The 26,746-nt window shown below is 30.4% G+C and overlaps 3 protein-coding genes across 3 annotated transcripts; 2 read left to right on the top strand and 1 right to left on the bottom strand.

Annotated features, from left to right (window-relative positions):
• The first annotated feature begins 1,363 nt into the window (after window positions 1–1,363).
• Window positions 1,364–3,126, top strand: LOC130976242 (60S ribosomal protein L30). Its single transcript, XM_057901047.1, has 5 exons — window positions 1,364–1,525; window positions 1,666–1,771; window positions 2,232–2,333; window positions 2,730–2,798; window positions 2,908–3,126. Exons 1-5 carry the CDS (start codon window positions 1,505–1,507, stop codon window positions 2,946–2,948), a joined length of 339 nt encoding a protein of 112 aa, XP_057757030.1. The 5' UTR covers window positions 1,364–1,504; the 3' UTR covers window positions 2,949–3,126.
• Window positions 3,127–3,640: 514 nt separating this feature from the next.
• On the bottom strand, window positions 3,641–10,209 carry LOC130976923 (AUGMIN subunit 5). Its single transcript, XM_057901876.1, has 10 exons — window positions 9,397–10,209; window positions 8,297–8,839; window positions 7,827–7,968; window positions 7,574–7,747; window positions 6,851–7,060; window positions 6,344–6,529; window positions 5,474–5,633; window positions 4,875–5,070; window positions 4,571–4,703; window positions 3,641–4,317 (listed from the first exon to the last, which is right to left on the bottom strand). The coding sequence occupies exons 1-10, from the start codon at window positions 9,918–9,920 to the stop codon at window positions 4,189–4,191; spliced, it is 2,397 nt and encodes a 798-aa protein (XP_057757859.1). The 5' UTR covers window positions 9,921–10,209; the 3' UTR covers window positions 3,641–4,188.
• A 10,592-nt stretch (window positions 10,210–20,801) lies between these two features.
• LOC130976365 (E3 ubiquitin-protein ligase At3g02290-like) lies at window positions 20,802–24,888 on the top strand. The gene is made up of 5 exons (XM_057901213.1): window positions 20,802–20,951; window positions 21,664–22,062; window positions 22,398–22,827; window positions 23,265–23,374; window positions 24,641–24,888. Exons 2-5 carry the CDS (start codon window positions 21,943–21,945, stop codon window positions 24,665–24,667), a joined length of 687 nt encoding a protein of 228 aa, XP_057757196.1. The 5' UTR covers window positions 20,802–20,951; window positions 21,664–21,942; the 3' UTR covers window positions 24,668–24,888.
• The last annotated feature ends 1,858 nt before the right edge of the window (window positions 24,889–26,746 follow it).

Here is a 26,746-nt window from a genome sequence, read left to right as displayed (position 1 = left end):
TAAGCCAAAATACCTACCTTTTGTCTAGCAGTTGAACAACATATTTTTAGTCCATCTTTTTAAATATTGTTGACTAACTGCTGATTAAAAATAAATAAATTTTTCTAACCCTCTATCATTCCTCTTATATTAAATGTTATGGACTTCTATTTACCTCACACTACAATAAACTTAAACCTATCGTGTTTAGTTAGGTATCTTTTAGAATAAATGAAATTTAAGCCATCTATAAGAATGATTTCAACTCAGCCTGAGTAGTTTTGTTAAGATTTTCTTAAGCACTGATTATTAAGAACTATTTTGGAAATATTTGTATCACTATTATGAATTCTTGAATAGCATGATTTCTCCATAAAGTAAGACAACTGTTTTTTTTTTTTTTTTTGTATCTTAACTTGCATGAAAACTTCTCTTATGAATTATGAAAAAGAATTTCTCAATAGAAGTAGTTCTCCAATTCTAGGAATTCGTTATCCTCACGGGTTTTTTTCTTTTTCAATTAATGTTCAGAGACACCAGTAATTCCTTCATTTTCCTTTTGTGTGTTTTAATTAAAGAGGTCACTTGCAGCAGCACTTTCTGGTGTAGCATTATTTTCATAATCATATTAAAATGCACACTTAATAATTTCCTTTAAGATTGATAGTTTACAATATACAAAAAAAAGCCTACGGGCAGCATGTTCACAGAAAAAGGGTTTAAATCGATTTAATTCAAACAAAAAAAGATTAAACCGGATTAGAATGAAAGATAAATAAAATTGATCCAGCTTAAATTGCAATAAATTATATACATAAAATCAAATTGATATTTTAGTTTCCCCAAAATACATATTGCACCACAAATTCCATTTCCTTATTCTTATGTTTGTCCTTGTTTTTGTGTTTTGAAAACAAAGTACTATCTTTGTTTATCATAATTTTGTGGAAGGACAAAGTGATCCTTTTTAACTAGTCCCCAGCAATTTAAGCAGCTTTTTTTCCAATCGATTGGAACGGGTAAAATTCGAATTCAAGACTTTTAAGTGAGAAAAGAAAATTTATGTCATTTGAGTTATAGTTCGTTATTAAAATCCTATTAAGGGTGATTTAATTCGGTAACAAAAGTATTGTTACTCTTTTCTTTTTTTGGTCAAGTATTTCTACTTTTTTTCTGGAACGGAACTTTAAACGAATTTTGTCATAAAAGATAAAACTAAATGTTTTGTTTTTCTTAGCTTGAACTACATGTTAAATTCAAAAAAAAACTTGTTGGGTCATTGTTTAGAGAAAAGTACTTTTGGAATGGGACCAAAAGAACGTATAGCCCAATTTACTAAAAGTTCTTGGGCATCCAAAATTCCCAATTCAAAACCCTAGGTTAGCAAACCTTGGGCCCAAAACGAAAACCCTAACCAAACTATAAATATCAATTGTCGCCTCACCCAGCTAGGGTTTCTTCCTCTCTGCATCACCATCTACACACAGTTTGCTCTCTTGCCTGTCTCTTCCAGAGTCCAGCAACAATGGTGGCCGCCAAGAAGACCGTAATCTCTCTCTGCCTCTCTTTCTTTCTCTGTTCACACTGGATATTGTTGATCTGCTACTTTGCTTAAAGGTTTCTGATTTGGCGTTTTGAGCTTCTAAAATGACATTGTTTGTGTGGTTTGAACTTGATATTATGCAGAAGAAGACTCATGAGAGCATCAACAACAGACTCGCACTTGTCATGAAGAGTGGCAAGTACACTCTCGGTTACAAGACCGTTCTCAAATCTCTCAGAAGCTCCAAAGGTATTCCCTTTATTTATTTTAACGCTATTTCTCTGCTGAGAAGCTAGGGTTTTTTTTCCTACTTTTAAAAATGGAGCTTTGATTTGTGGGATTTGAGAATCTTGATTGCTCTAGTATGTTATGAGCTAAGGGTTCTTTTAATGGTCCAAATTTAAGTTGATTTGGTTCTCTGAGTATAGAAATGATGAATACTATTAGAAGTTTTTAAATATTTTATTTCAACATTGAAAACTTAATATTTTTGTATTTTCAATAAAAATTTCTCAATTTATAACTCTAACATGTGCCCTTAGTTAAACTCTTAGATTTATGCTGTGGTTATTTTGATGTATGAAAACTATAGCTTGTTTTTAGTTATTGGGGAAGATCTGTTTTTTGTGTGTCTGTTGTTACCTTTTCTAATTTTATATATTAATTGAAATGATTTGGTTAAATGTTATTGTTCTTGGTTTGGTTGTAGGGAAATTGATTATCATCGCTAACAACTGCCCACCATTGAGGAAGTCAGAAATAGAGTACTATGCCATGTTGGCAAAGGTTGGAGTACATCATTACAATGGGAGTAAGTTCTGAATCTCTCTCTAATGTTATTGTGTTATTAAGGTTAGCTAGAATTCGAGCCTCTAGAGTCAGCGTCAGTTGATGTAAAATTAGAACAAGTAGCTGATGGATATTTTTATTACTGTACTAGTCTAAAGCGATATTGTTTTGCATTGCTTCGCACGCAGCTTCAAAATGAAGCATCTATCTATTTGAAAAATGTTTTCTTATTCTGTGAGCATTTGGTATTTTGATTGCTAGCACGTGGTATTTTCCGAGGAACATGATGTGAGCTTGTTGTTTCCCTTTTCTCAAATTTTTAGGTTGATGTCTACCGGAATTTGTCGATCAACTCGCATTATTTAGGTTCCTGTTTCATTCTGTTTTTATTAAACAAATTATTTCTTGTTGATTTCAGACAATGTCGACTTGGGCACTGCATGTGGAAAATATTACAGAGTGTGCTGCCTCAGCATTATTGATCCTGGTATAATTTCTTTCCATGACTACTTAAAATTCCACACAATATATTATAACAAACCAGTGATGTTTATTTAGGTTTTTAATGACACGATTGTTAATTATCTTATTTTCAGGTGATTCTGATATCATTAAGACACTGCCTGGCGAACAGTAAAAGTAGAGTCGAAGTTTTTTTTGCTTGCGATGTTCTGTTTTCAGTTGGTTCAGACAATGTTATATGAAAAAATTTTATTTAGTTTTAAGCTATTTTGTATGAGTTGCATTGCTTTTGGGATTCTACATTCTAGCAGATACGCATCTGAGTAATTTTACCATCAAATTTTTTAGATATATATTTCTGAGTAACATAGATAACATCCTTTATTTTTTGTTTTACGGTACATGCAACATGGCGATAGTAAATTTGCAAGTCCGGACGAATTGTTTAGTTGATGAAAACTCAAGTATGTTAAATTGTTACATAATAAAATTCGGCTACTTTATGTTTACACTAAAGTTAATTTATAGGTTGGAATTTAAATATACATTGAAAATAAATTAAATTATATATGTATTTATATATAAATACATTGGTGGTTAATAGCTGATTTTGATGTATGAATAGTATTTTTAAATAAAATTAGACCTAAGGATGATCACGTGCCAGAACAAGATAATGAATATGTTTAGTTTGAGTCTTCATAATCAATGGTACGATCGTGAGTCTTGCGTCGTTTGGAATTATATATTTTTCAAGATGATTATGAACACTTCCGAATACCAAAGTGCACATTACTTAGCAAGTATAAAGCGCAATTAATTTTATTTTAGTATGAATTTAAGCATCAAGTTTTTTATAGTCCCAGATTCATCACGAGCTTATCTTGTAGCACTTTGATTAAGTTCGAAAGTTCAGCCTATTACATCATCTTAGCAAAATTAAAATATAATAGAAAATTACCAAATTGTACACACCACCTAAACTATATATAGAGTAAATGAAGCTGAAAATGCCTTCAACCTCAATTAGCTAAAGAAACAAATTAAATTACAACCTCTAAATAAAACATTGCATTGCCATTTGCCACTAGCTGTTAATCACATTCAGTGAAAAGAACAATCAAAACCACCACCTAAACTCCAAAACCAACCAAAATCACACTTCTAGATATAAAATGGGCAAGGGAAGTTAGGGGTGAGGTTCTTGTGCCTGTGGTCTCTTGTCAATCAAGAAACGTAGAGCAGTCCCATTTCCATCTCAAGGTAAGTTTACCAGAAACGGTATTCTCAGTCACGGCATGCAAAGCTGAGGCTGGCGGATATTAAGTCTTCAATGGTGACAACAAAGTGGGAAGTGTTTAGACAAATGGGAATCCTCAGAAAGTTCATGCCTTAAGGGTGCTCATTCATGTTACTCATGATGCTCCTCTATCATAAAATGCAAGAAGCTGCTTAACGTGATTATGCCATGCAGCTACATTTTGCCCATCCACTGTCACCCAGTCAACAACCGTCGATGCCGGTTGCTCCCACCATTCATCAAGCTGCATAAAAGGTTAAAAATCAGATATTTAAATGGAAATTGCAAAAGGGATATGAAAAAAACCAGCCATTCTGATGAATTTTCTTTATTCATCCATGTGTATGACACTTTGTTAAACAAATACGCAACAGGAAATTGTGGCAAAAGTTTTCCAGAGAGAAATTTGGAAACTGAATGAACCCATTCTATAATTTTTCACCTCAACTTCAATTATTATATTAACTTGATCAGTAATAATAACAGTGGTAACTCACCAAACCCCTGACATATTTACAAGCTTCCAAGCTCTGCTGAGCATTCAAAACACCAGCCTTAAGTTCAGGCAACCATTTCTCCATAACAGTCTTGTCTTGTTCTGCAGCCAAACTCAGAGAATAATTTGTTGTCCTGCATCAATACGTCAAATGTCAATAAAGAAGAAAAAAGAGCATTCAAATTCTGAAGGTATGAATCTGAAAAGGATGGAAAAGGTAAGTTATCCTGACCTTCCAATTAACTGATAAAAAAAAGAAAAATCGAATTTACATGTTAAATTCTGGCGTTAGATACAATATTTACCTTTCATATTCCTGTTGAACACAATAAGCATGGTTTAACAAAGCATGACCACTTTGAACAAGATCCCTTCTAATGTGAACAAGATTAATAGCCTTTAATAAATCTTCCAACACACAAGCTTCAGAGCCACGAAGTTTCAGACAGAACTCCAGGGACTCCAACACAGATGCTAGACCAGCATCTGAACCCTCCAGGCCTGTCCACCCCACATTTAACAAGAGATTAATTTACCACACTATAATATATATATATAGCTTTTATGCAAAAGCACATGATAAGTCCTTACAATTTCTCTTCAAATTACATGAAACAGTAATACATAGACTTGAAACAATAAAAATAAGATATATATTGTTATACAAAGTTAATACCCTATTTACTCATGCTATAGGAATTACCTGATCGCAAGTCAATAAAATAGACTATGTTGATCACATCATACCAACCTCAAATTCAAATGACAATTTTATTTCACCCAAAACAATTTACATAACTGATAGTGATAATGCATGAGATCCTAACTCCAAGTCTCCAAAACACTTAATAATCAGAGACATCTCACATAGCCAATAGGGAATGCAAAACAGTAATATACATACCAGCTGGATACTGAAGGGCGGCTGAAACACGGCAAATTGATGGAATCGCTGATGGATCCCGAGCACCTGCTCTTGCTGTTAAAATCGCTGCATTCATTTCTGCATTTGCAACTGCTTCCTGCCCTGATGATCCACTGGCCCCCATGGCTTCTAGCAGTGCCTAAGTGAACCAGTATTGAAGATAAAGTTATGTTGAAGCACGACACAATATGAGACGATTAAATACCTAACGCAACTCTTTCCACAACAAAACAACAAACATAGTCTTTTCCCACTCACTAGGTGGTGGGGTTGGCTCTATATGGGTCAAGCCAAGTCATAATCTTCTGTCATGAACTATATCTGTATAAACAATTTATATCAAAAGTCTCTTTTTAATAATTCAACTTACAGTTTTTCTAGGTCTTCCTTTACATCTAATTTTTTATTCTCACCTATCTGGTTCACTCTCCTTACCAGGGCTTCTATAGGTTTCCTTTGTTCAACAGAGGAATCTACAAGCCGAGATTCCACTATCTACTCAACAATAGGGCCAACCGCAAGTGTTTTCAGGTGCACTCATACCTAATTCTATCTCTTCTAGTATGGCCACCCTAAAAATTACCCCTCAACTAGTTTAGCCTATCTGAATAATGAACATATCTTTAAGTGAGTCATGTTCCTAAAGGTGTTAAGAAAAGTTAGGTGTATCTGATCACTCTTGTTGCTTTCTTGATTTTATTTATTCATGTTCCTTGTTTTAAACTTCAATGAACTCAGAACTTTGAATACCAAAATGTCGAGATGGGACATCAAAAAGAAACTCCATCTATCAAATACCATGCATCAACAAACAAGTGGGGGGAAATTTTCTGTTGAAACATTATAAACCTGTGGGGAAGAAGGAAGCATGTAGAGGCTATTATCAGGACACCGACAAAAGGTCGACACTTCCTTCTCAATAAGATCTTTTGCACTATTTGAAGTCTCAACAACAGCAGCACATGCTGGAATTATAGTGCTTGCAGCATACTCCCTAGCAGTTAATGGTTGCTGACCCCAAAACAATGCAGCATCCTGCAATATGTGATTAACAAGGGGGTAAAATAAAAATTCCAAGAACTATTTTTCCCTAAAAAATAGAAACGGGGAAAAATATACACTGCAAAAAGACAATGTGTCAGAAGCAAGGGATATGAATTCCATGCCAAGTACCAACACTGTACATAAACTTCGCTAATATCCATCATCTCAACAGTCAATGCAAATATTGGCCAATTAAGTTGCAAAAAGTGATCATCTTAGGATTCTAACAAGGTAAAAGCACCACCCAAGGATGAACAATAAAGATACCAGAGTTTCACTTATACAGGAAAGATGGAAATAGTGGAATCTTACCTTATTTGCGTTAAGTAATGCTGTATATATGGTCTCAAGTTCTGATCTTCGAGCATCGAACTCTTCAATCTTTTTCCACTTTTTTTTCAGAGAATCTTCAGCTTCCTTCCTCTCAGCGCACAACTTATTCAGGCGTTGTATTTCAGACATCAGGGTATTTAGGCTTGCCTTTAAACCAGCAACTTCTCTTTCCTTGGCCCAAACATCAAGCTGAAAACAGGAACCATATAAAGAAATGGAATATTTAAATGCTTAAATTCCTAAATTAAATAGGAAAATCTAATCAGGTAATGAAAATGGGATCCTAAATAATTTAAATGAAAATGCCATAACCAAGGATTCAATCAACCCTGAAACATATAAGGTGGTAAATTCTTATTTCTCCTGCCTTAAATGGAGAATATAGAATTTGATTGTACCTAGAATTGAACATTTTTGCTAAACCCAATTTAAGTCCTAATAACCACAACAATAAATACTAGATGAGTGATGTAGTATCTAAAAAATATTCCTAAACATTCTCCAAAATAATAAATAAAGTAAAAATACATATGTTAAATGTCTTGAAAACTTAAAAAGCAATCAATTCTTCCCTAATTAGAAAGATATTTAGCAGGGGATGTGGAGGCGCTTGCGCTTGCGTGTGCGCGCACATTATACTTTGTAACACTTTCTATCAAGGTAAAAATGTAACCAATGGACTTTATGTTTTGAAGAGAAGACCTCAAGTTGCCTAAGACTTCCAACATTCTGAGACGTGCTTCCAATACCAATTGAGCGTGATGGAACATCAGTGCCACCATACAGACGTTTCATAAGTTTCTCGGACAAGTCCTTTGCCTCAGCAGCCTTGTTTAATGCATCTTCGGTAGCCAAAAATTGCTGAACATGAGCTTTCTGTAAACAGAGATAGAACACTAGCTAAGTAATTCCCCTTATGAAGATAAAGTTGTGCAGTTCAAGGCAGAATATAGACCTGTCTCTCAAGAAGCTGATTTTGACTTCCTCCTGCAGGCACATCAACTCCAATCTTTCCATTGCCATAAAGTTGATACTGTAGAGGAGAGCTCCCATCAGAAGTGGAAACATCCATCACTATGTTATTTTCATATTTGTACCTGATTGAAGGATTCAAGTTTGAATTTATAACAGCTATACAAGAAGTATTTCCTTACTGCTAATATAAAACTAGTGGAACATTCATAAACTGCTTCCAATCACTACGTGAACACTATTGATATTTTTCTGGTCATCGTCAGAATGGGTACTAAATCACCTATGGATCTTCATTATGCATTGACAATTTAGTATTTCAGACTGAAAAAAGTTTTTAACAAAAATATAGTAACAATGATTTAAGGTTTCAACTAAAGGTCAAAATTCAAATAGTATATTAACAAAAGAACCAAGAGAACGTGATGAATAGGAATACATATATTCCCATACCTCAAGGTCTCTGCATCAGCTTTAACATCAATTTTCTCTATTTCTCTGGAGATTAGACTTTTCAGCCGATAAGTGTAAGCAGTAATTGCCTGAAGCAGCTGAGGTGGACTCTTAAGGCAATTTAAAATTATAGTTCTAACCTCTTCTGGAATTTGTCCATCAAAATCAAACCCCAACTTTACTGTTTCTGCCTGAGGATTTGAATGAATGCCACTTCCTTCATAAGCAGGAAAAGAATTCCGTATTTTATCAACCATGTAAGCTACAAGACATTCACAAGCCTTTCTAATATTCTTTTCCCTAGTGGTTTCAATGAGAATGACATCGTCTGCAGATTTACCACTCTTAACAGTAGAATAAACAGCTTCCTTCTCATGTTTAGCACTAAAACTGTTGGTTGCTTCAACAGAAGAATCAAGACCTGATCGTTGAGCATCCAATGCTTGATTTACATAGTGACAGAGACGTTTATGATATTCGGTAAATATTTTTGCAGCTTCTTCACACTGTCTATCATAAGCCTCCAACATCACTTGCTTGTGCCTGCAAAATCAGCTAGTAACTCAGACACTTCCATTGTTTCAATTAGTCAATGGCATAAATCACCACAATCTCATTCTTATTTTTCCCACATATCATCTATATTATATTCTATAGACACAGTATATGAGAGGGCATAATGGCATCTTTTTTTATCTATGTAGCTGATCACACCAACAGGGAAAAGGCTTCTTGTTGCAGCTGTTTTGCTGCTTCAAACATATCACCAGCATAGACAAAAGTACATAAACCTTCTTTTTAAACAGAAATCATAAAATCATATTACATTCTAATTTCTTATCATTAAACGCATATTTCTAATCATAAAATCATATCTCTATCACTAGCTATTATACTACCTTACTTACATCTCAGATACTGTCCTTAACAAGGCTTCCCTGATCTTTCCATATACACACACAAATCAGGGTAAGGCAAATTCTACCAATTTTTCTGCTATCCAATATGTCCTCTCTCCTTTCTAACAATCATCAAGCACAATAGAAAGAAAATAGGACAAAATATACAAATGTAAAGATAAAAAACAAACAGAAGTGGACCTATAATTGGAGCGTTCATCAAGCATCCTCTTCCTCTCGGTCTCTTCTCTCGAAACCTCAAGCATCCTCGCCCTCAAATCCTTCCTCTGCCTCCTCACAGCGTTCCTAAGCCTCTCAACCTCCTTCTCCGCGGCCTCCCGCTCCTGCAACGCCGCCTCCCTCGTCTCCGCCTCCCCTCCGGAAATCCTCTCCTTCCTTCTCCCTCCAGCTCCCCCAGCTTTCCCCTTCCCCTCCTCCCTCCCACCTCCTCCGCGGCCGTCACCGCCGTGCACGGTGATGTTCCGGCGGATATTCTGCACAGTCTTCTCCGACTTCGCACGCGTAATCAGGAAGTTCCAGACCGGGATCATGTTCCCGCGGCAAATCCGTCGGAGCGATTCCACCGACGGAAGGTGCGACTTGCCGGCGGTTACGCCGGCGAGAGGGCGGTATCCCATCTCCTTGTGCAGCCATTCGAGTATGGCCTCCGGCGTGGCGGCAGTAGCAGCGGCGCTGGACGACGACGATGGCGATGTGGCCTGCATTGTGAGGAAGATTCTATGATAGTGTTGGTTGCATCTGGTTGAGTCGTGACTCGGTAACTCGATCGAGTTAAGGGTAGTTAGTTACAGAGTGGATCTGAGAACTTTGGAAGCTAATGAAGCAAAAGAGCGAGTCACTGTGATGTTGTTTGTTTTTGAATTTTTGCACTTTTTTGCAGTGTAATTGAGAATTGAAAATGAAGAAATGATGCAAAGCCTTTTTCTTTTTTGTTTTCAGAGTGCGAGAAATTTGAAAAGAAAAAATTGGGAATGGTTTTGGTTTTTGATGGTGGTGGTGTCCACCTCTTGCAAATGGAGGGGGAATGGAAATTGATTTGGGAAATTTGAAATGCTTCTTATTATAAATAAATGAATTTAAAAATATATATTATGCAAATACTAAAAATTAATTATTGTGTATTTGCATATAAATAAATATATTGTTTGATTTATTTTTGTATTTGGATATTTATTTTATATAAGGGCTATGCTACATATTTAGATATTTTTTCATCCAAATTTTATCTAAGTAGGTCCAACACCAACAAAAGAGAGTTATTTAGGTATCCTCTTCTTTTCCCCGCGTGTCTTCTTCTTCTTTCGGTCATTTTCTATTTTTCAAATTCACGTATACTACCTCCTCCTCCTCCTTCTTCGCGCATGCAAATTCTTCTCCTGATTTGCCTCTCCCTTCTGTCATCACCAATAATACCAACATTTTGCTAATAAATTATTTTTTCAATCGAATTGAATAGAATGCAATTGTTAAATTGAATTGAATTGAATGAACGCATGTGCTCTGAATTTGAATTGAATTGAATTGAATTAATAATCTCTAAATTGTAGAAAGAGGTGTTTCAAATTTGATTTTATATAATGGATTATATTTCGTTCATTAAATACTATACAATTGTTTCACCATAAGTACGTGTTTCGGTTCACTATGCACAAAACTGTTTGAATTTGATTTTATATAATGAATTATGTTTCATTCATTCAATACTATACAACTGTTTCACCATGAGTACGTGTTTCAATTCATTATATAGAAAGCTATTCGAATTTGAATTTATATAACGGATAATGTTCCATTCATTTAGTACTATACAATTGTTTCACCATAATAATATGTTCGATTCATTTCTGTTCTACACAATTCAAAACTCTGCCTCCTCACCTTCTACTGGAAGCGAAGGAGGAAAAGACAAAAAAATACAGCAGCAATAACAAAAAAAGAATGACGATAAGGAGAAAACATAAGAAGAAGGAACGCAAAAAAGAATGAGGAGAATGAGGAAGAAGAGGAACGCAAAGAAGAAGGCGAAGAAGAAAACGTCTGATGCGTAAACGAGCGTGAGAAGAAGAAGTGCGGGAGAAGAAGAAAAAGAATAAGCGCAGGAGAGAAAAGAAGAAGAATAAGAGAAGCATGAGGAAAGAAGAAAGCGGGAAGAGCGCATTACCTAAAATTGCTTGGATGAATTTGGATGTCAAAATTGTTTGGATGTGGAGAATATCTCTTTATATAAATAGTATTGTGAGTAATTTTTATGTATATAGAATTAGGGATGTCAACGGGATAGAGTGGGGGCGGATAATGCCTTTCTGCTCCTCATTCCGGCCATGAGGAATATTGTTTCCCATCTCCATTTTCCACGGGATGGCATTCCCTATCTATCTTATAGTTTTAACTAAGAGTAAAGTATTGTTTTTGTCCCCAACGTTTGGGGTAAATCTCAAAATTGTCCCTAACGTTTCAATCGTCCTATTTACGTCCCTAACGTTTTAAAATTGACTCAATGTTGTCCTGCCGTTAGGGATCCGTTAATAAAATTAACGGCGGGACAAAATTGAGACGATTTTAAAATGTTAGGGACGTAAATAAGACTAAAACGTTGGGGACAAAAACGATATATAGAAATAAATTTTAATTTTATTCTTCAATAATATCAATTTTTTATTGTACATAGTATTCAATTATTTTTAATCATATTTACACTTAATCACCTTATTTTCATTCTAAATAAATTAATTTTTTTAATAATTTTATGCTTAAAGTAATATAATTTTTTTATAAATAAATAAATTTTATACTTTTATTCTAAATAAATAATGTAATTTTACTTTTATTAATTAATCACATTACTTATATTTTTTTATAGTTTTACACTTTCATTCTAATCACATTACATTATTTATTTAGAATAAAAGTGTAAAATTTATTTATTTATAAAAAAATACATTACTTTAAGTGTAAAATTAAAAAAATAAATTTATTTAGAATGAAAATAAGGTGATTAAGTGTAAATATGATTAAAAATAATTGAATACTATGTACAGTAAAAAATTGATATTATTGAAGAATAAAATTAAAATTTATTTCTATGTATCGTTTTTGTCCCCAACGTTTTAGTCCTATTTACGTCCCTAACGTTTCAAAATCGTCTCAATTTTGTCCCGCCGTTAATTTTATTAACGGATCCCTAACGGCAGGACAACATTGAGTCAATTTTAAAACATTAGGGACGTAAATAGGACGATTAAAACGTTAGGGACAATTTTGAGATTTACCCCAAACATTGGGGACAAAAACAATACTTTACTCTTTAACTAATTATTAATTTCCATATGAATAGAGATGCAAGTATCCATCCTATACAAAAACAGCAAGATTTTATACAAAAAGTCTAAATAACACGATGGTGACTTCTTTCAAAATAACACAGTGGGGGACGCAATGATGAGCCAGAGGACAAAGCAGTGGACGAGGTGGGAGATGCTACAACAGAGAGGATAATGGATACAACGACAAAGTTACGAATGCCGCAAATAGAAAGCACAACGCGGTCAGGATGATGGCACGGTGAGATGTGATGATGCGGTGAAAAAGGAGAATGGTGAGGGGGTGACTGCATAGAGGTTGAATAGAGTATGGACAACATTAGGGATCTCTGAATTGAAGAAGGGTTATGCAAATGAAAATTAAGAGTTTTGGGTTTCTATATATATGTGTGTGTGTGAGAAATGACTAAAAAATATATATGAGAAATAAACTATTAAAGCTAATTCAATAAATTTATAAATTTTGGGGAATAATGGGAAAGGAGCGGGGATCCCCGCTTAGGTCCTCGCGCCTGCTTAGGAGGAATTTTGTCTCCTATTTCTATTTTCGTGAAAAAAATTCCCAACAGTTGGATTTTCATTTGAGACAGTCCCGACAATGATTCTCGTGTTTCGAAAAATTTTGCCATCCCTATATACAATATAATTGTTTTTTTTATTCCACGAGTATCTTAAATTTTGGATAAAAATAAAAAGAAAAAATTTAATTTTGATATATTAATAAGAATTTATCAATTAAATTTTAATATAGCAAGAATAAACAAAATTATACAACTATTTAATAAAATTTATGTGCTAAAATAATTTATCTACTTAATATACTAAAATTGGGTTTTCTCCCAACTACTAAAGGTGACGTGTCGATCTCTCATGCCTCCGTTTTCCCTCCAAAACGAATAAATTTTTTTTTCTATTCTAAATTATTTTATTGTAATTATATTATAATTAATACTAAATGAATAATATATAATTATACTAATTTAGCAACATATCTTTATTATAATTATATCAAATCAATATTTAATGCACTATAAAACTACTTATCAATTATCAATTAAAAATACTTTTAATAATTTTAATGATAATAATAATATCAATAATAGTAATAATAATAATAATAAATCTTTGTTATCCAATTCACGTATATCAAATAATTTTTCTAAATTATTTTATAAAAAATATCCGTAATATAATTATTTGTATTTAATATTTAATAAATAATATATAATTATATTAATTTAGAAACATATTTTCATTATAATTGTATCAAATCAAAATTTAATGTACTATTAAACTACTTATCAATTATCAATTAAAAATACTTTTATTCATTTTAATGATAATAATAATATCAATAATAGTAATACTAATAATAAAAGATCTTTGTTACCCGTGATACGATGAAATTAATATATAATTATACTAATTTAGGAATATATATTCATTATAATTGTATCAAATCAATATTTAATGCATTGTTAAAAAATTATCTTAATAATAGGTAATTTACATATTTATTTTTGTTTACTAAACGTTATATATAGTGTTTTCCTGTGGTACATGAATCTAAATTTGTGAGTGAATTCATAATTTTATATTTAGTATTTTTTTTACTACTTCATAGAATAAGAATGTATTCTTCGTTTTTTATTGAAGTTGATCTTTTTAAGGTACAATTTATAATTTTTTATAATATTTTTCATATACTCATTCTATTATATTATTCTTTTGATAATTTTTAATTTGTTGTTACTCTAAGTTATTCTTATCGTCTAATGTTCCAGTTCGATTGTCTTTTGCCACAATCATTTACAATGCATCACATCCATGAAATACCTCATCGAGTTGTCTTCACTGATTTGGGTTCGAACTACATGGATGTAAGCGTTTAAAGAAGAGGCAATAGTCTCTACTTTATCGAAGGATGGTTGGATCTACTCACCTATTATGACCAACCTAATGGAATGTGATTAAAGTTAGATTTCTTAGGAGGAGCTCGATTTTTGATTGAGGAATAGCATCTACGGAACTTTATAGGGCAAGTTCAAGTTCCATTCCCTCCATGCTTTTTACGTTTGCCCGAAAATCTTCGAAGTGGAGCACATAATGAAATTGAATTCCCTTAGTTTCAGTTCAGTTTTGCTAAATTCGTGACAAATTCAGATATGCAGTTTCAACGATTGGTAATATATTTAAATTTTCTTAGTTTAAGCTGTTCATTATTAGAATAATTTTTTAACATATTTTGATTTTTTTCAGAAATTACCAGCTTTCTTTTGCATGCATGCAATGCCATTGAGGGGAATAAGAGTTAGTTTGGTTTCTCGGTGTGGCAATTCTATACCTTGCCGCATTGCATGGATAGCGGATGATGAAGCTTATCTAACAAGAGGATGGTCTGATTTTGCACGAATTCTAAATATTGAAACTTACGATGTTATTTCAGTTGGTTGTCGTTACAAGAATGATTCTATACTATACGTGACTAAGGACCAGAATAGGTTCAATATTGTTCAGGTAATTTGGTTTTACTATTAGTATTTGATTAAATTATAATTATAAAATTTTAAATTATTGCCTCAATTTATATATTACGATTATTTTTTGTGGATGTGCTATTTTTAAATAATTTAATAAGATGAAGTAGTGTCAGATATTATTAAGTTTATTTTTATCCTTCATTTCTTTATTTGTATTTTTATTATATTAGACAAAAAATAACCTACACATATATTAAATCGTTGACCTAAAGACAATTTATTTGCCAATAAAAACAGATTTTATTTATAATTGGAATAAAATTTATTTGCCAATAATCGGTGGATAAAATTAAAATTACATCCGTGTCATATAATTATAATTGATTAATTGGTATAAAATGAAATTATACCCGTACCATGAGTAATAATCTAAATAATTATATCTTAACAAAATATAATTTGAAATAATTTATAAACAATTATCTTAACAAAAATAATTATTTAATAATTGATTTAAAAATCAATACAAAAAATAATTATTAATAATAGTATTATTAACTGGGTAAATAATATAATTTCAAATTATTACTTGATATATAAATAATATATGAAAATCTATTGAGTAAATCAATAATTTTGCATCTTAATAATTTGACAATTATTATTCAATTAACCAGTTAATTGAATTAGCAATAAAAATTTCTAATTTCAAATTTTGTATATTAAGTAGTTATTAAAAATTGGGTAATAACAATTTACACAGAAAAATCATTGATAAATTCAATTAACCATATAGAAGATAATATACTAATAGTTTTAGTATATTATTTATGGCAAGCGAAATTATTTCCTCAGATTTTCTATTAAAATTGAAATTAGTAATAGTTTAAAAAAAGGTTTATTAATAAAATTACTAATAGTCACATTTTTATACACATGATATATGTTTTCTATATATTATTTAAAAAATATAATGAAACATGAATAATGAATGACTATGTTATTTTTTCGACTAGCTAATTAATGCAAAATCGAGTACTCTTTTTTATTCGATTGAAGTCATATTCTGTTTGGTGAAAGTTTCAATCACCTTAATTAAATCCTGTCTTTGTGCCTTAACTTATACAGGTAGTAATATGTTACATATTATTTGGTATATCTAAGTAGTTATTTCCCATAGCGAATATGTAAAAAATCATATTAAGGTTTATTGCCAAATAACTAGTGGATGAATAATAATAGATTATATCATTTTGGGAAAGTATTTTCATTATAATTATATCAAACCAATATTTAATTATGATAAAATATCTTAATTATAATTATATCATAGAATTATAATAATTACGATATTTATGTTATATATTTTAATCATTTATGTACATAAATAAAATAGAAATCAATCAAATCAAATTATCACGACGGTAAATAATATGTTGTATATTATTACGGAAAATAATCCGTAGATAAAATTGAAATTACACCCGTGTCATATAATTATAATTAATTAATTGGTATAAAATAAAATTATACCGGTATCATGAGTAATAATCTAAATAATTATATCTTAACAAAATATAATTTAAAATAATTTATAAACAATTACCTTAACAAAAATAATTACTTAATAATTGATTTAAAAATTAATGCAAAAAATAATTTTTAATAATAGTATTATTACCTGGGTAAATAATATAATTTCAAATTATTACTTGAAATATAAATAATATATGGAAATCTATTGAGTAAATCAATGATTTTGCACTTTAATAATTTGACAATTATTACTCAATTAACCAGTTAATTGAATTAGTAATAACAATTTTTAATTTCAAATTTTGTATATTAAGTCATTATTAAAAATTGGGTAATAACGATTTACACGGAAAAATCATTGATAAATTCAATTAACCATAAAGAAGATAATATACTAACAGTTTTAGTATATTATTTATGGCAATGAAAATTATTTCCTCAAATTAAATTTTATATAATTATAGTAAGTCTCTATAATTAAAGCAATATAAAATTGCTTCATATATAGCAATAATATTATACATATTTATATATCTCTTCTTTTATCTCTTTTTTCAAAATATTGGTATATAATTAATGTAGAAAATATATAATATTAAACTGTTTTGTTATGCATATATATGAATTTATATAATAACCCGTATAATTTATACTTATGGCATAATACATATGTCAAAAAAAGATTCTATAATTTTTGAAAACCACTGTTTTGTTATATGAAACTGAAATTGAAATTAAATAATTTCTATTTATATAATTTTTTTCTGTTAGTATCCAGTATCTCCATTAAAAATTTATATCGTTTGTAATTAGTATATATATATATATATATATATATATTCGTATAATTTTATTCTCTTGACAAACAATTTTATAATTACGGTAATCAAATAATTTTATATACAAACATTGATACAGTGTTGTTTCATGTATATATTTTGAGGTATCAAAGGATAGCATTAAATTGTTATTCAGTAGATTTAAATTATTTATTGTATATTACAAAACTTTTTGCATTAGGATTCTCTATTAATTTGTTCTTCATTTTGAGCTGATTTTGATATTTTTTTTTTACTTCACAGTAAACCAACATATAAAACTTTGTTAGTAGATTTAAGTATTACTAGATTATTTATGGTCATATTGAGTATATATGCCTGATTTATTGAAAAAAAATAGATTAAATAACTATTTTATAGTTAATACAATTAACACTATATTAAAAAAAGAAAAATAACGCATACAAGTTATTTTTTTATTAACATAATTTAAAATAAAATTTAACATAACAACTTAAAATTATAATTTCAATCTTATCACGTGCATGACACGGGTGATTAAACTTGTTAAATACTAAATTTGAATATTTTTTATAATCATCGGGGCAAAAGTCTGAAAAAAAGAGAACTACCAGACAAGTAGAGGAAATTAAATCCCGCTAAAATCGGCTGCAAATTGCAACGAAATTATATTAGGAAGAGACTCATAAGTAACATTAAAAAAATAGGATAATTGTGTCCCAGTTTAGCCAATTCATTCGCACAATCATTTCTTTTTCCCTAGACATGATGATTGCAAGTTAAGGATTAATTTTTGTCTAATAAATATTTTATGGTAAAATTTAAATATTTAATAATTATTTATTTTTATATTTTTAAAATTAAATATTAATTATTAATTATTTATTTTTATATTTTTAATTAGATATTAATTTTTAATTATTTTTATATAAATATAGTTGTTGGTCATTTTATAATGTATAAATATCTATTACTTCTGACTTTGATAAAATTTAACTTTTAACTTTTATGCTACATTGAAAGGTTATATTTTATATTAACTTTTTTAACAAAAAAAATTTCAATAATAATTTTTTAAAAGCTAATGAGTCAAAGAATAATTTTTAGTGAATTTTTAGAAATTATTTTAATATTCTGTTTTAAATTCATAAGTTTATAAAAAACATTAATAATAATTCTAAATAAAAAATGACCTTGGGAACAGTTTTGATTCTGACCCTCAACGTTAGAGACTAAAATAATACTTATCTATTTTCTGAAATTTGAATTAAAACACAAAAATTAGATTTCTATTCTTATTAGTTTTGATTTTTTTTTATATTTTATTTGAATTCAAATGGAGGTATTTTTTTATTGATATTTATGTTTTAAAATAAATAAATAATTAACTTAAAAGTAATAAATATCAATAATTTATTACGAGTAATAAATCGAATCAAGTTGATTTAATTTACTATATATGTGATGTTCAGTAGTATATTGAATCAACTAGATTCGATTTACTATTAATATAGCATATATAGTAAATCGAATCAATTTAATTCAATTTAGTATGTATTGCATTTTGAATATCATTTTTTGATAAATTGAAACAACAAATAAGTAATTTTGATTTATATTGATTTTTACTAATTCGAATCATATTGATTTTATTTAGTATTATAATATATAAATCGAATATAACCAATTCGATTTATATAGATATTTAAATGATGACATTTATGTAACGTTTTTTATTTTAAAATTTTTAGATACTATTGGTTAGTATTTGGTTTAATAATGTGTTTTATCCTAAAGAAAAATGTTACGAAATTTCATAAAAAACGAATAGCTTCGTATAAGTTAAGATCAATCCAATCTAAGAGTTATAAACTCCAAAAGAATGAAAAAAAAAGTTTCTAATTCCAATTTTATTCAAAGATTCTTGTCAATTGTGTAGTCACAAAGCACATGGACAATAATATACAATTAAATATTTAAAATACTCTTATACAATTAATATATGAAAATTAATTTTTTTAAAGTAATGATTTGATTAAGTAATTTGATTAATATCTTTCCAATATTGGTAAAATAATATCGTCTTTGTTATCCCTATGCATATGACAAATAGCAAAAAAACATAAAGAGGCCTGCAGGGCCATAAATTGTGTTTATTGTTTTGTGCATAAAATGAATTAAAAATATTATTTATATACTAAAATTAATTATTAATATATTCATATATAAATATATATAATTTATTATATTTTTAATATATTTTTATATTTTAATATATATTTTATATTGATAATTAATTTTATTAATAAAAAATTAACAAAATAAGTTTTATATAATAATATACGCATTTCGATCCTACACCGTCACCATCCACATAAGCACCGACGCGAGTAAAATTTTGGTTTTTAAATATTCTTTTGTTGACTGAATTTTGGTTCTTAATAAATAAATATGTCATATTATAACGACTTAAATAAATCTTTTATTTATATAAATATCTTGTACGAACCAAAAATTAAAACCAAACAAAAGATTAGTATCTTATAGAAATTAAAAGTCTATTTAAATCCATAATAATTTAATTATTTAAAATTATTCAATTAAATTTATTAGATTAGGTTTCTATAATCATTTATTTTATTTTGTATATATTTAATAAAAAATACAAAACTCTTTTTTGTTTTTAAATGAAGATATTGATAAATAATGAATTGAGTTAATATTTAAATTAGATTTTAAAGATTTTGTAAAGAAAAAATCAAGTAAAAACAAATTTATTATCACATCAAATAGCAGTTAAAAAGTCTAGTATAACACCCTCAATTTATATCAGCATGTCATTAATAATTCTATAAAAAAAATAAAATTAAAGATTATTAAAAGATCAAATTAAGTAAATTAAAAATTTTAAGAATAAATTGAGATACAAATATAACTTTAAATATCAAATTAAAATTATTAAAATGAGAATATCTTAAGAAAATAAAATATAAAATATATTATTGTTCTCTATAATTTCTAATAAATTATCCAATAAGTGTTTAACAAAATATAACAATAATATTTTCAAAACAATGAGAGCTTTTTAAATTCTTATAAATTGGTATAACTATTTTTAAGGTAGTAGTACTTGATATCTTTTAATAAAAAGAAAGTAATTTAAAATTTAAAAACACATATGAATCTTAAAAAGATTCACATATTTTTGTTTGATTTGAAAATTGGATAAGTTATTATAATACGGATAACATAAACATGATTTTAGCATTTTTTTAAGAGAATTTTTCTTTTCAGTTGGTTATAGCGAGATTTTAGTTGATTTCTATTTTTTACAAGGATTTGGCGAAATTCATTCATATAATGATACTCATATAAAGATAAATAAAAAATCGAAATCATAAAATAGGTTAATTAGTTCGTTAAATTAAATCTAATACTCCCTTTTTAGAATTACCAAAACTAAACATTAATCTCTCTCTCTCTCTCTCTCTCTAAATTCCACATTCTCTCTTTCTCTCATTGTCTTCTCCAAACAACAACAGCAACATCATCATCAATTCATCATCATCATTCAAAAAATTCTCTTTTTTTTCTCTGAGGTACTTTTTCTCCCTTCAAAAATTCCATGTTTGTCCTTTTCCTCCCTCACCAACTTCGTATACTCCCCTTGATCACCCAGATTTCGCTCTGGATATTCCGTTTTCTCATCAATTTCCGGTGTTTATTTTTTTCCGGGTTGAATAGATTTTTTTCTCTTTTCCTGTTTGGTAGAAAATTGAGGATTTTGCATGGATGAATTGCGTGCTATTTATTTGTTTTCTTATTTTTTTTATGATTCTAATTAAGGATTAAAAAAAAGTCATGGTGTGCTTGGTTTGGTTGTATTGTATTATGTTAATCTGTTATGATTATGATTTTCCAGCTGAAAGGAAAGCTATGATCGTTAATTTTTGTTGGTTGATGTTCTAGCATAGCCTAACACTGAAGTAAAGAACAGAATTTTTTCCATTGTTTGAAGGAACATTATATACAAAATTAGAGTTTTTCTTTTTAAGTGTTCATTGTATGTAATTTTTCTTTCTTCCAGTTTTATTTTATCAAAGGGAACATGACTTTTTTTTATGCTGTTTTGAACCATTGAATTTAGTTTATTGCTGCTTTGGATTTGGAGCATGTGGATTAGCTGCATTGCTCATAATCTCGGTTATTTTGATTGGTCAAATTGCATGAATGACAACTTATACTACAGCATTCCCTTTATTTCCTTTCTGTTCCAGTGATTTTTATGCAATTTTTTGGTTTATTCTACAGGTGATCAAGAGAAGGAGAGTTTGCTTATCCATATTGTAGATCGTCTTAACAGAAGAGGGAGGGTACTGGTTTGCGGAGGCATTTGGACTTCTGCGAGCTTAGAATCCTCTCTCCTTTGTGTATTTATTTGTGAATTCATAGCTGTTGCTGTTGGAGGCTCCTTTCCTCAAGGGGTGCGTGTAGCAGCATCAGTGTTTGGTGACCTTGTTTCAATTGATAATTTGGAGGAAATTTCAAGTTAAAAGAGAGAAAAAGATATTGACTATTGAGACTGGAATAATGGGTTCTGTTTGTTGTTGTTTGAGTGTTAATGATTTTGAAGATTATATGAATCCAAATAGTCCTGTATATAGGAACTGTGGGTGCCTCAGTTCCGTCTTACAGAACTTTTTGAATGCGGTATGTCTCAGAATCAAATCTCCTCTTTTGTACATTTGCATTGTCTCTACTGCTTCCTTGTAATGTTAGTCAAAGTTATACCTAAACTTGGAGAGATTGCTTAAGTTTTCCTCTTTAATGTTCTAGTTTTTAGTAGCACCACTCTTGAAATAATGTATTAAGTTGCTCTGCAGTAAATTGATTGTATTGGTTGACATTCACATTAATATGCACTAGTGAGATATGAAGAATATTCAGTACTAAATCCATTTTTCAGGATAATTTATCTTTGAAATTGATGAGACCTGTACTCCATAATATACTATAACATTTTTCTTATCTACCTCAAATTTCAGTATGCATCAATATTCCGTAGAGGGGAAATGCAGGCAATTCCTTCATCTATACAGGGGGCAGCATCTATGACTACCACAGCATCACTTGATAATTCTCTATCTGACATGTACCGCTCTCCTCCAAGGCCAATGCCTTATGATGCAGACCCAAGGCATTTCCGCTCTCAGCATGATAGACTAGTTTCACGACGTGAGAAGGGTTCAAGTCATGTGAATGATGAGGCAGAACCTCTAAGAAGTGATCTAGATGAGGATGACCAACAATCTTTAACTTCAAGCAACAAGTGGCATGAACGTGCCAGTGAAGATGGATCCAAAGAATACCATTCTAAGTCTTTAATAAGGCTTTCATCAGCAAAACCTACCAGTGGAGTTGGACTTGTCTATTCGTCCTCAGAAGAGGAGGATTGCTGTCCAACTTGTCTTGAAGGTATATGTTTGAAACTTATAATCATATCTTAACTGGAAGATCTCGTGATGATGAGACTTATTCGGCATGTGCCTTGACTCATACCAAGAAGTGTGGAAGTATTTATTTATTTGGCATACTTCTAGTAGATGATGTCTCGAGATTGCATCTTATATTATTTCCCTCATTTTTCTTTTTCAGTGCCCTTTAATGAGTTTATCTCAAAAATAGAAACTCAGAAATTTACATATAATGCAACTTTGCCTTATAAAATCAGAATATAAGCTTAGCACAGGAACCTAGGAGATCAAATTTTAAATTCTGAATTATGATTATTTGTAGTGCTTATAAAAATTCTAATCTACAGACAAAAGTTTGTTAATGCCCGGAAACACCTTATTAAGAGGCTATGACCTTCTATAGATTCTTATATTTCTGAAATCTTCTTTATCATGCAGAATATACTGAAGAGAATCCGAAGATAGTGACAAAATGCTCTCATCATTTTCATCTTGGTTGCATTTATGAGTGGATGGAGAGAAGTGACACCTGTCCAGTTTGTGGAAAGGTAATAGTTTCAGTTAGCGCTTAACTAATTTTTTTTTGTTTGAAATGGATATTAGCTCATCAGCAGTTGGTGTGTAGACCACATCAAAATCAGAGGGACGAGAGTGGGACTTAACCAGTCTGCTTTACTGGAAACCAGTCTCTGGTTTGTTTCTTTACTTAAACTGTATTGCGCTGTGAAGTGGTATGAACCAACCAGTTCGTTACAGATTGGGAAACATGTCCAATCTACTATTCCCAATGGCTTGGTGTGCTGTCATGTCATGTTGACATGTCACCACTTGGTTTGAAGATTTCAGTTTGAGATCTGTACAAGTGCAAAGCTTGGATTCACATAAGTGATTGGCATGGTAGCATAGCAAACATCTGGCTATGAACTACGAAGCTTTCTTGTTGAGAATACTAGGTCGGTAGTTGGTATCTGTGCCATGCATGTACAATATACGGTAAGGTATAAAAACTAGAGTATATAAATAATAAATGATAGTAGGTTCCAGTGCCTTACAGTTTGCTTTTTTTCAAGCAAAGAGTGAAAGTGAAACTCAGTTTGGCTGTTAATAAGTCCACAGCTATACTTCTACACTGTCAAACATTTGTGGTAAAAAATTATTTTCACCAGGATTGATAAATAATAACTACTACAACTGATGGTATTTCTTGTTTAGATTGGATTAATTACATGAACCAAGTAATGTCATTGTGTTCTATCAATATCCAAAATTCCAGAAAGTCCATTTCGACCAAGGTCTTCATTCTACTTGAATTTGTTTGTTCTTCCTGTACCTCTGTGTATACTATCCTCCGTGTGATCAACCCTTTTTAGTATGGCCTCTCTTTGGCCTCTAGTGGCCTTATCCTCTAGATCTTGTAATATTTTTCTCCATGGAAATTGCTTAAATTTTTTCAATTTTTAGATTTGCTAAACATTTATTATTATTAAAAGTATTATTCTGTTGGAGTGGTTTGTGAGAGTTGAAATTCGAGGTAGGTTGAAGCATTCAGAACTGAGTGCCTGTAAGCTCTCTCTGACTTGACTTCCACCCAGTTTGCATTTACATTGTGTTTTGTGTGTGATATTGCATGCTTGTGCTTTTGAGCAGCTTGGTGCTAATAATTTCTTGCAATTTACACACAATCATTTAAAACTATACCACAATAAATGATATCTTGGAGTTTAATCATATTTATTTTACAGTTGAAATTGGAGTTCAATGAATTATGATAGTTGTCTGTTTTACTTTTTATTTGTTTCTGTTGACATGTGTAGGTGATGGTATTTGATGAAACGACGTAATCTTGAGTTAAAAGTTTTGTGTCGTAGATGAAGCCAGCAACAAAGGAAAGCAAAGATACAAATACAAATTATAGACATTGTGAATACTTCAGATTAAGCCTTGTCATGTACATAAGTATATATACGAGTTTGCTTAACCATTATTGAGTTCAATATCATCCATGTTTCTATTGCCAAAACTTATTATGAGGAAAAAGGATAAGGCAATTTTAGATGGAAACTTTCTCATGGTTTCAACAGTTTTTCCTTTCAAGAATTTTTTTCTTCTCTTTTTCTTTGATCCTAGTGCTCTTACAATTTTACATTTGACCAATGATGCATTTTGCAGATAAAATGAACTCTGCAAATTTTAGGGATAAGTTTGCTGGCTATACATGGAGTTTATCCATAAAACTTCTACCCATTTTTTACCTTTGGCGAAATGAGTAAATTAAACTAGTAACAACTGCTACTTGGTTTGGATCAATTAAAACAAATTTGAAAGCAAAAGTGCATGATCATGTAAGCTAATCTATAAAGCACGGATTCGCTCATGGTGCCAGCGTATCCGTGTCAGACTCGAATCCGACGCCGACATGCGGTGGATACATCAAACGAGCGTATCGGCGACGTGTCTTCTTGCGGTGCAGAATTTTGGTGAAACGGTCACGAATCCGAATGAGTCCGACCCAATTCAGATAGAAAAAGTCTAGGGGGCAGCAGTTTTATTGAATTTTGGCCAGCATGTAACCAGCAGAGGAAGGTGAGCCATTGGATGAAATTTCACACCAATCTCACACCATCAAATCATCATTGATGGCTAGTTGATGGCTAACAATCACAAAAATTGCTGGCCCCCTAGCATTGCTCATTCAGATATTCATGAGACGAATCTTTTTGCTGGGCTACAAATTTGCAATCGATTTTGTGATTTTATGGTTCGATTAACTGATTTTTTTTTTAATTTTAAAATATTTTAAAATAAAAACAAATCAAAATTTAAATTTAAAAATAAAATAATTAATAAATCAAAACCTAAATCTACTTACCGTTTGTTTTTAGTGACTTACTTACTCATTAGCTTAGCCGTTCTTGGTTATCTGAAGCTGGTGTTTGCGGATGATGGACTTGGAGAAAAAGAAATTGATACATTTTCTACTAGCGAGATGACAAGAGTAGATTAAAGTTTTTTATTTTTTTTAATAATTGCATAATTTTAAGACTTTTTTATGCAACTATATTTACAATATGATATTTTATTAATTTAATATATTATTTAAATTTTAATTCACAACGTATCCTAAACGTGTCTATCCAATTTTTTTATAAAAGAACATGTCGGCATATCCGTGTCGTGTCCATATTGCGTGTCGTATCGGTGCTTCCTAGAAGCTAATGCTTTCTTAATAGAAATTTCAATCCTGTCCCCCCCCCCCCCCCCCCCAAAAGAAAGAAATTTCAAATAAACAAACTTCAGTTGCCAGTAGTTTCAGACTTTCAGTTCAAATATTTTCTTAAACAACGAATTAATAGCTTACTTTTCAATTACGTTGCACATTTGTGCCTTCCAAATTACAAACCAAAGGAGCAATAATCATATTCTTCAAATACTTGTATAGTTGTTATACATGCAATATAAGCAAAGATGAAAACATGTGCACCCAAGTTAGATACATATTATGCAAAGACAAAGTGGGAAACAACTCTAGCCAAGGACAATGTAACCTTAATGAAGTGCCTTACTTAAACATATCCTTTGTTTTTTGTAAATTGAATGAAAACTGCAGTATTTCTTAGTAACTGTACCTTTTTATTTTAAGGTTAAGAACTCAGAACATCATTAGTTGTAAATTGAATGAATTCAACCATAACTTAAAAATGTCAATAACCATTAGCTTATATGTGTTTAATTCAGATGGTAAAAAACCCTGTCATTTAAAAGAAGACGAGTTTAAATGACACCTTTTTGTAGTAAAAAAGGTACTGCATCATCAAAATGCTGCAGGGGAAACTTCTTGACTGAAAAGTTAATGTAAAATTTAAGCAATAAAACCAAACATGTTAGTGACAACTTTTGGTGTAGGACACAACTCACAAGTA

Source organism: Arachis stenosperma, chromosome 4, assembly GCF_014773155.1.
Source record: "Arachis stenosperma cultivar V10309 chromosome 4, arast.V10309.gnm1.PFL2, whole genome shotgun sequence".
Lineage (NCBI taxonomy): Eukaryota > Viridiplantae > Streptophyta > Magnoliopsida > Fabales > Fabaceae > Arachis > Arachis stenosperma.
The sequence above is the reverse complement of the archived record's forward strand: the minus strand, read 5'-3'. Positions and strand labels throughout refer to the sequence as shown.

What these genes read in the sequence shown, in the direction of transcription:
- LOC130976923 (XM_057901876.1), bottom strand. Translation starts at nt 9,920, where the DNA reads ATGCAGGCCACATCGCCATCGTCGTCGTCCAGCGCCGCTGCTACTGCC. An exon ending in GATGAACGCTCCAATTATAG is followed by an intron (nt 8,840 to 9,396) that starts GTCCACTTCTGT and finishes CTGATTTTGCAG; the next exon opens with GCACAAGCAAGTGATGTTGG. An exon ending in CGCCCTTCAGTATCCAGCTG is followed by an intron (nt 5,071 to 5,473) that starts GTATGTATATTA and finishes TGGGGTGGACAG; the next exon opens with GCCTGGAGGGTTCAGATGCT.
- LOC130976242 (XM_057901047.1), top strand. Translation starts at nt 1,505, where the DNA reads ATGGTGGCCGCCAAGAAGACC. An exon ending in ATCTCTCAGAAGCTCCAAAG is followed by an intron (nt 1,772 to 2,231) that starts GTATTCCCTTTA and finishes GTTTGGTTGTAG; the next exon opens with GGAAATTGATTATCATCGCT. An exon ending in CCTCAGCATTATTGATCCTG is followed by an intron (nt 2,799 to 2,907) that starts GTATAATTTCTT and finishes TCTTATTTTCAG; the next exon opens with GTGATTCTGATATCATTAAG.
- LOC130976365 (XM_057901213.1), top strand. Translation starts at nt 21,943, where the DNA reads ATGGGTTCTGTTTGTTGTTGTTTGAGTGTTAATGATTTTGAAGATTAT. An exon ending in CTGTCCAACTTGTCTTGAAG is followed by an intron (nt 22,828 to 23,264) that starts GTATATGTTTGA and finishes TTTATCATGCAG; the next exon opens with AATATACTGAAGAGAATCCG. An exon ending in CCTGTCCAGTTTGTGGAAAG is followed by an intron (nt 23,375 to 24,640) that starts GTAATAGTTTCA and finishes TGACATGTGTAG; the next exon opens with GTGATGGTATTTGATGAAAC.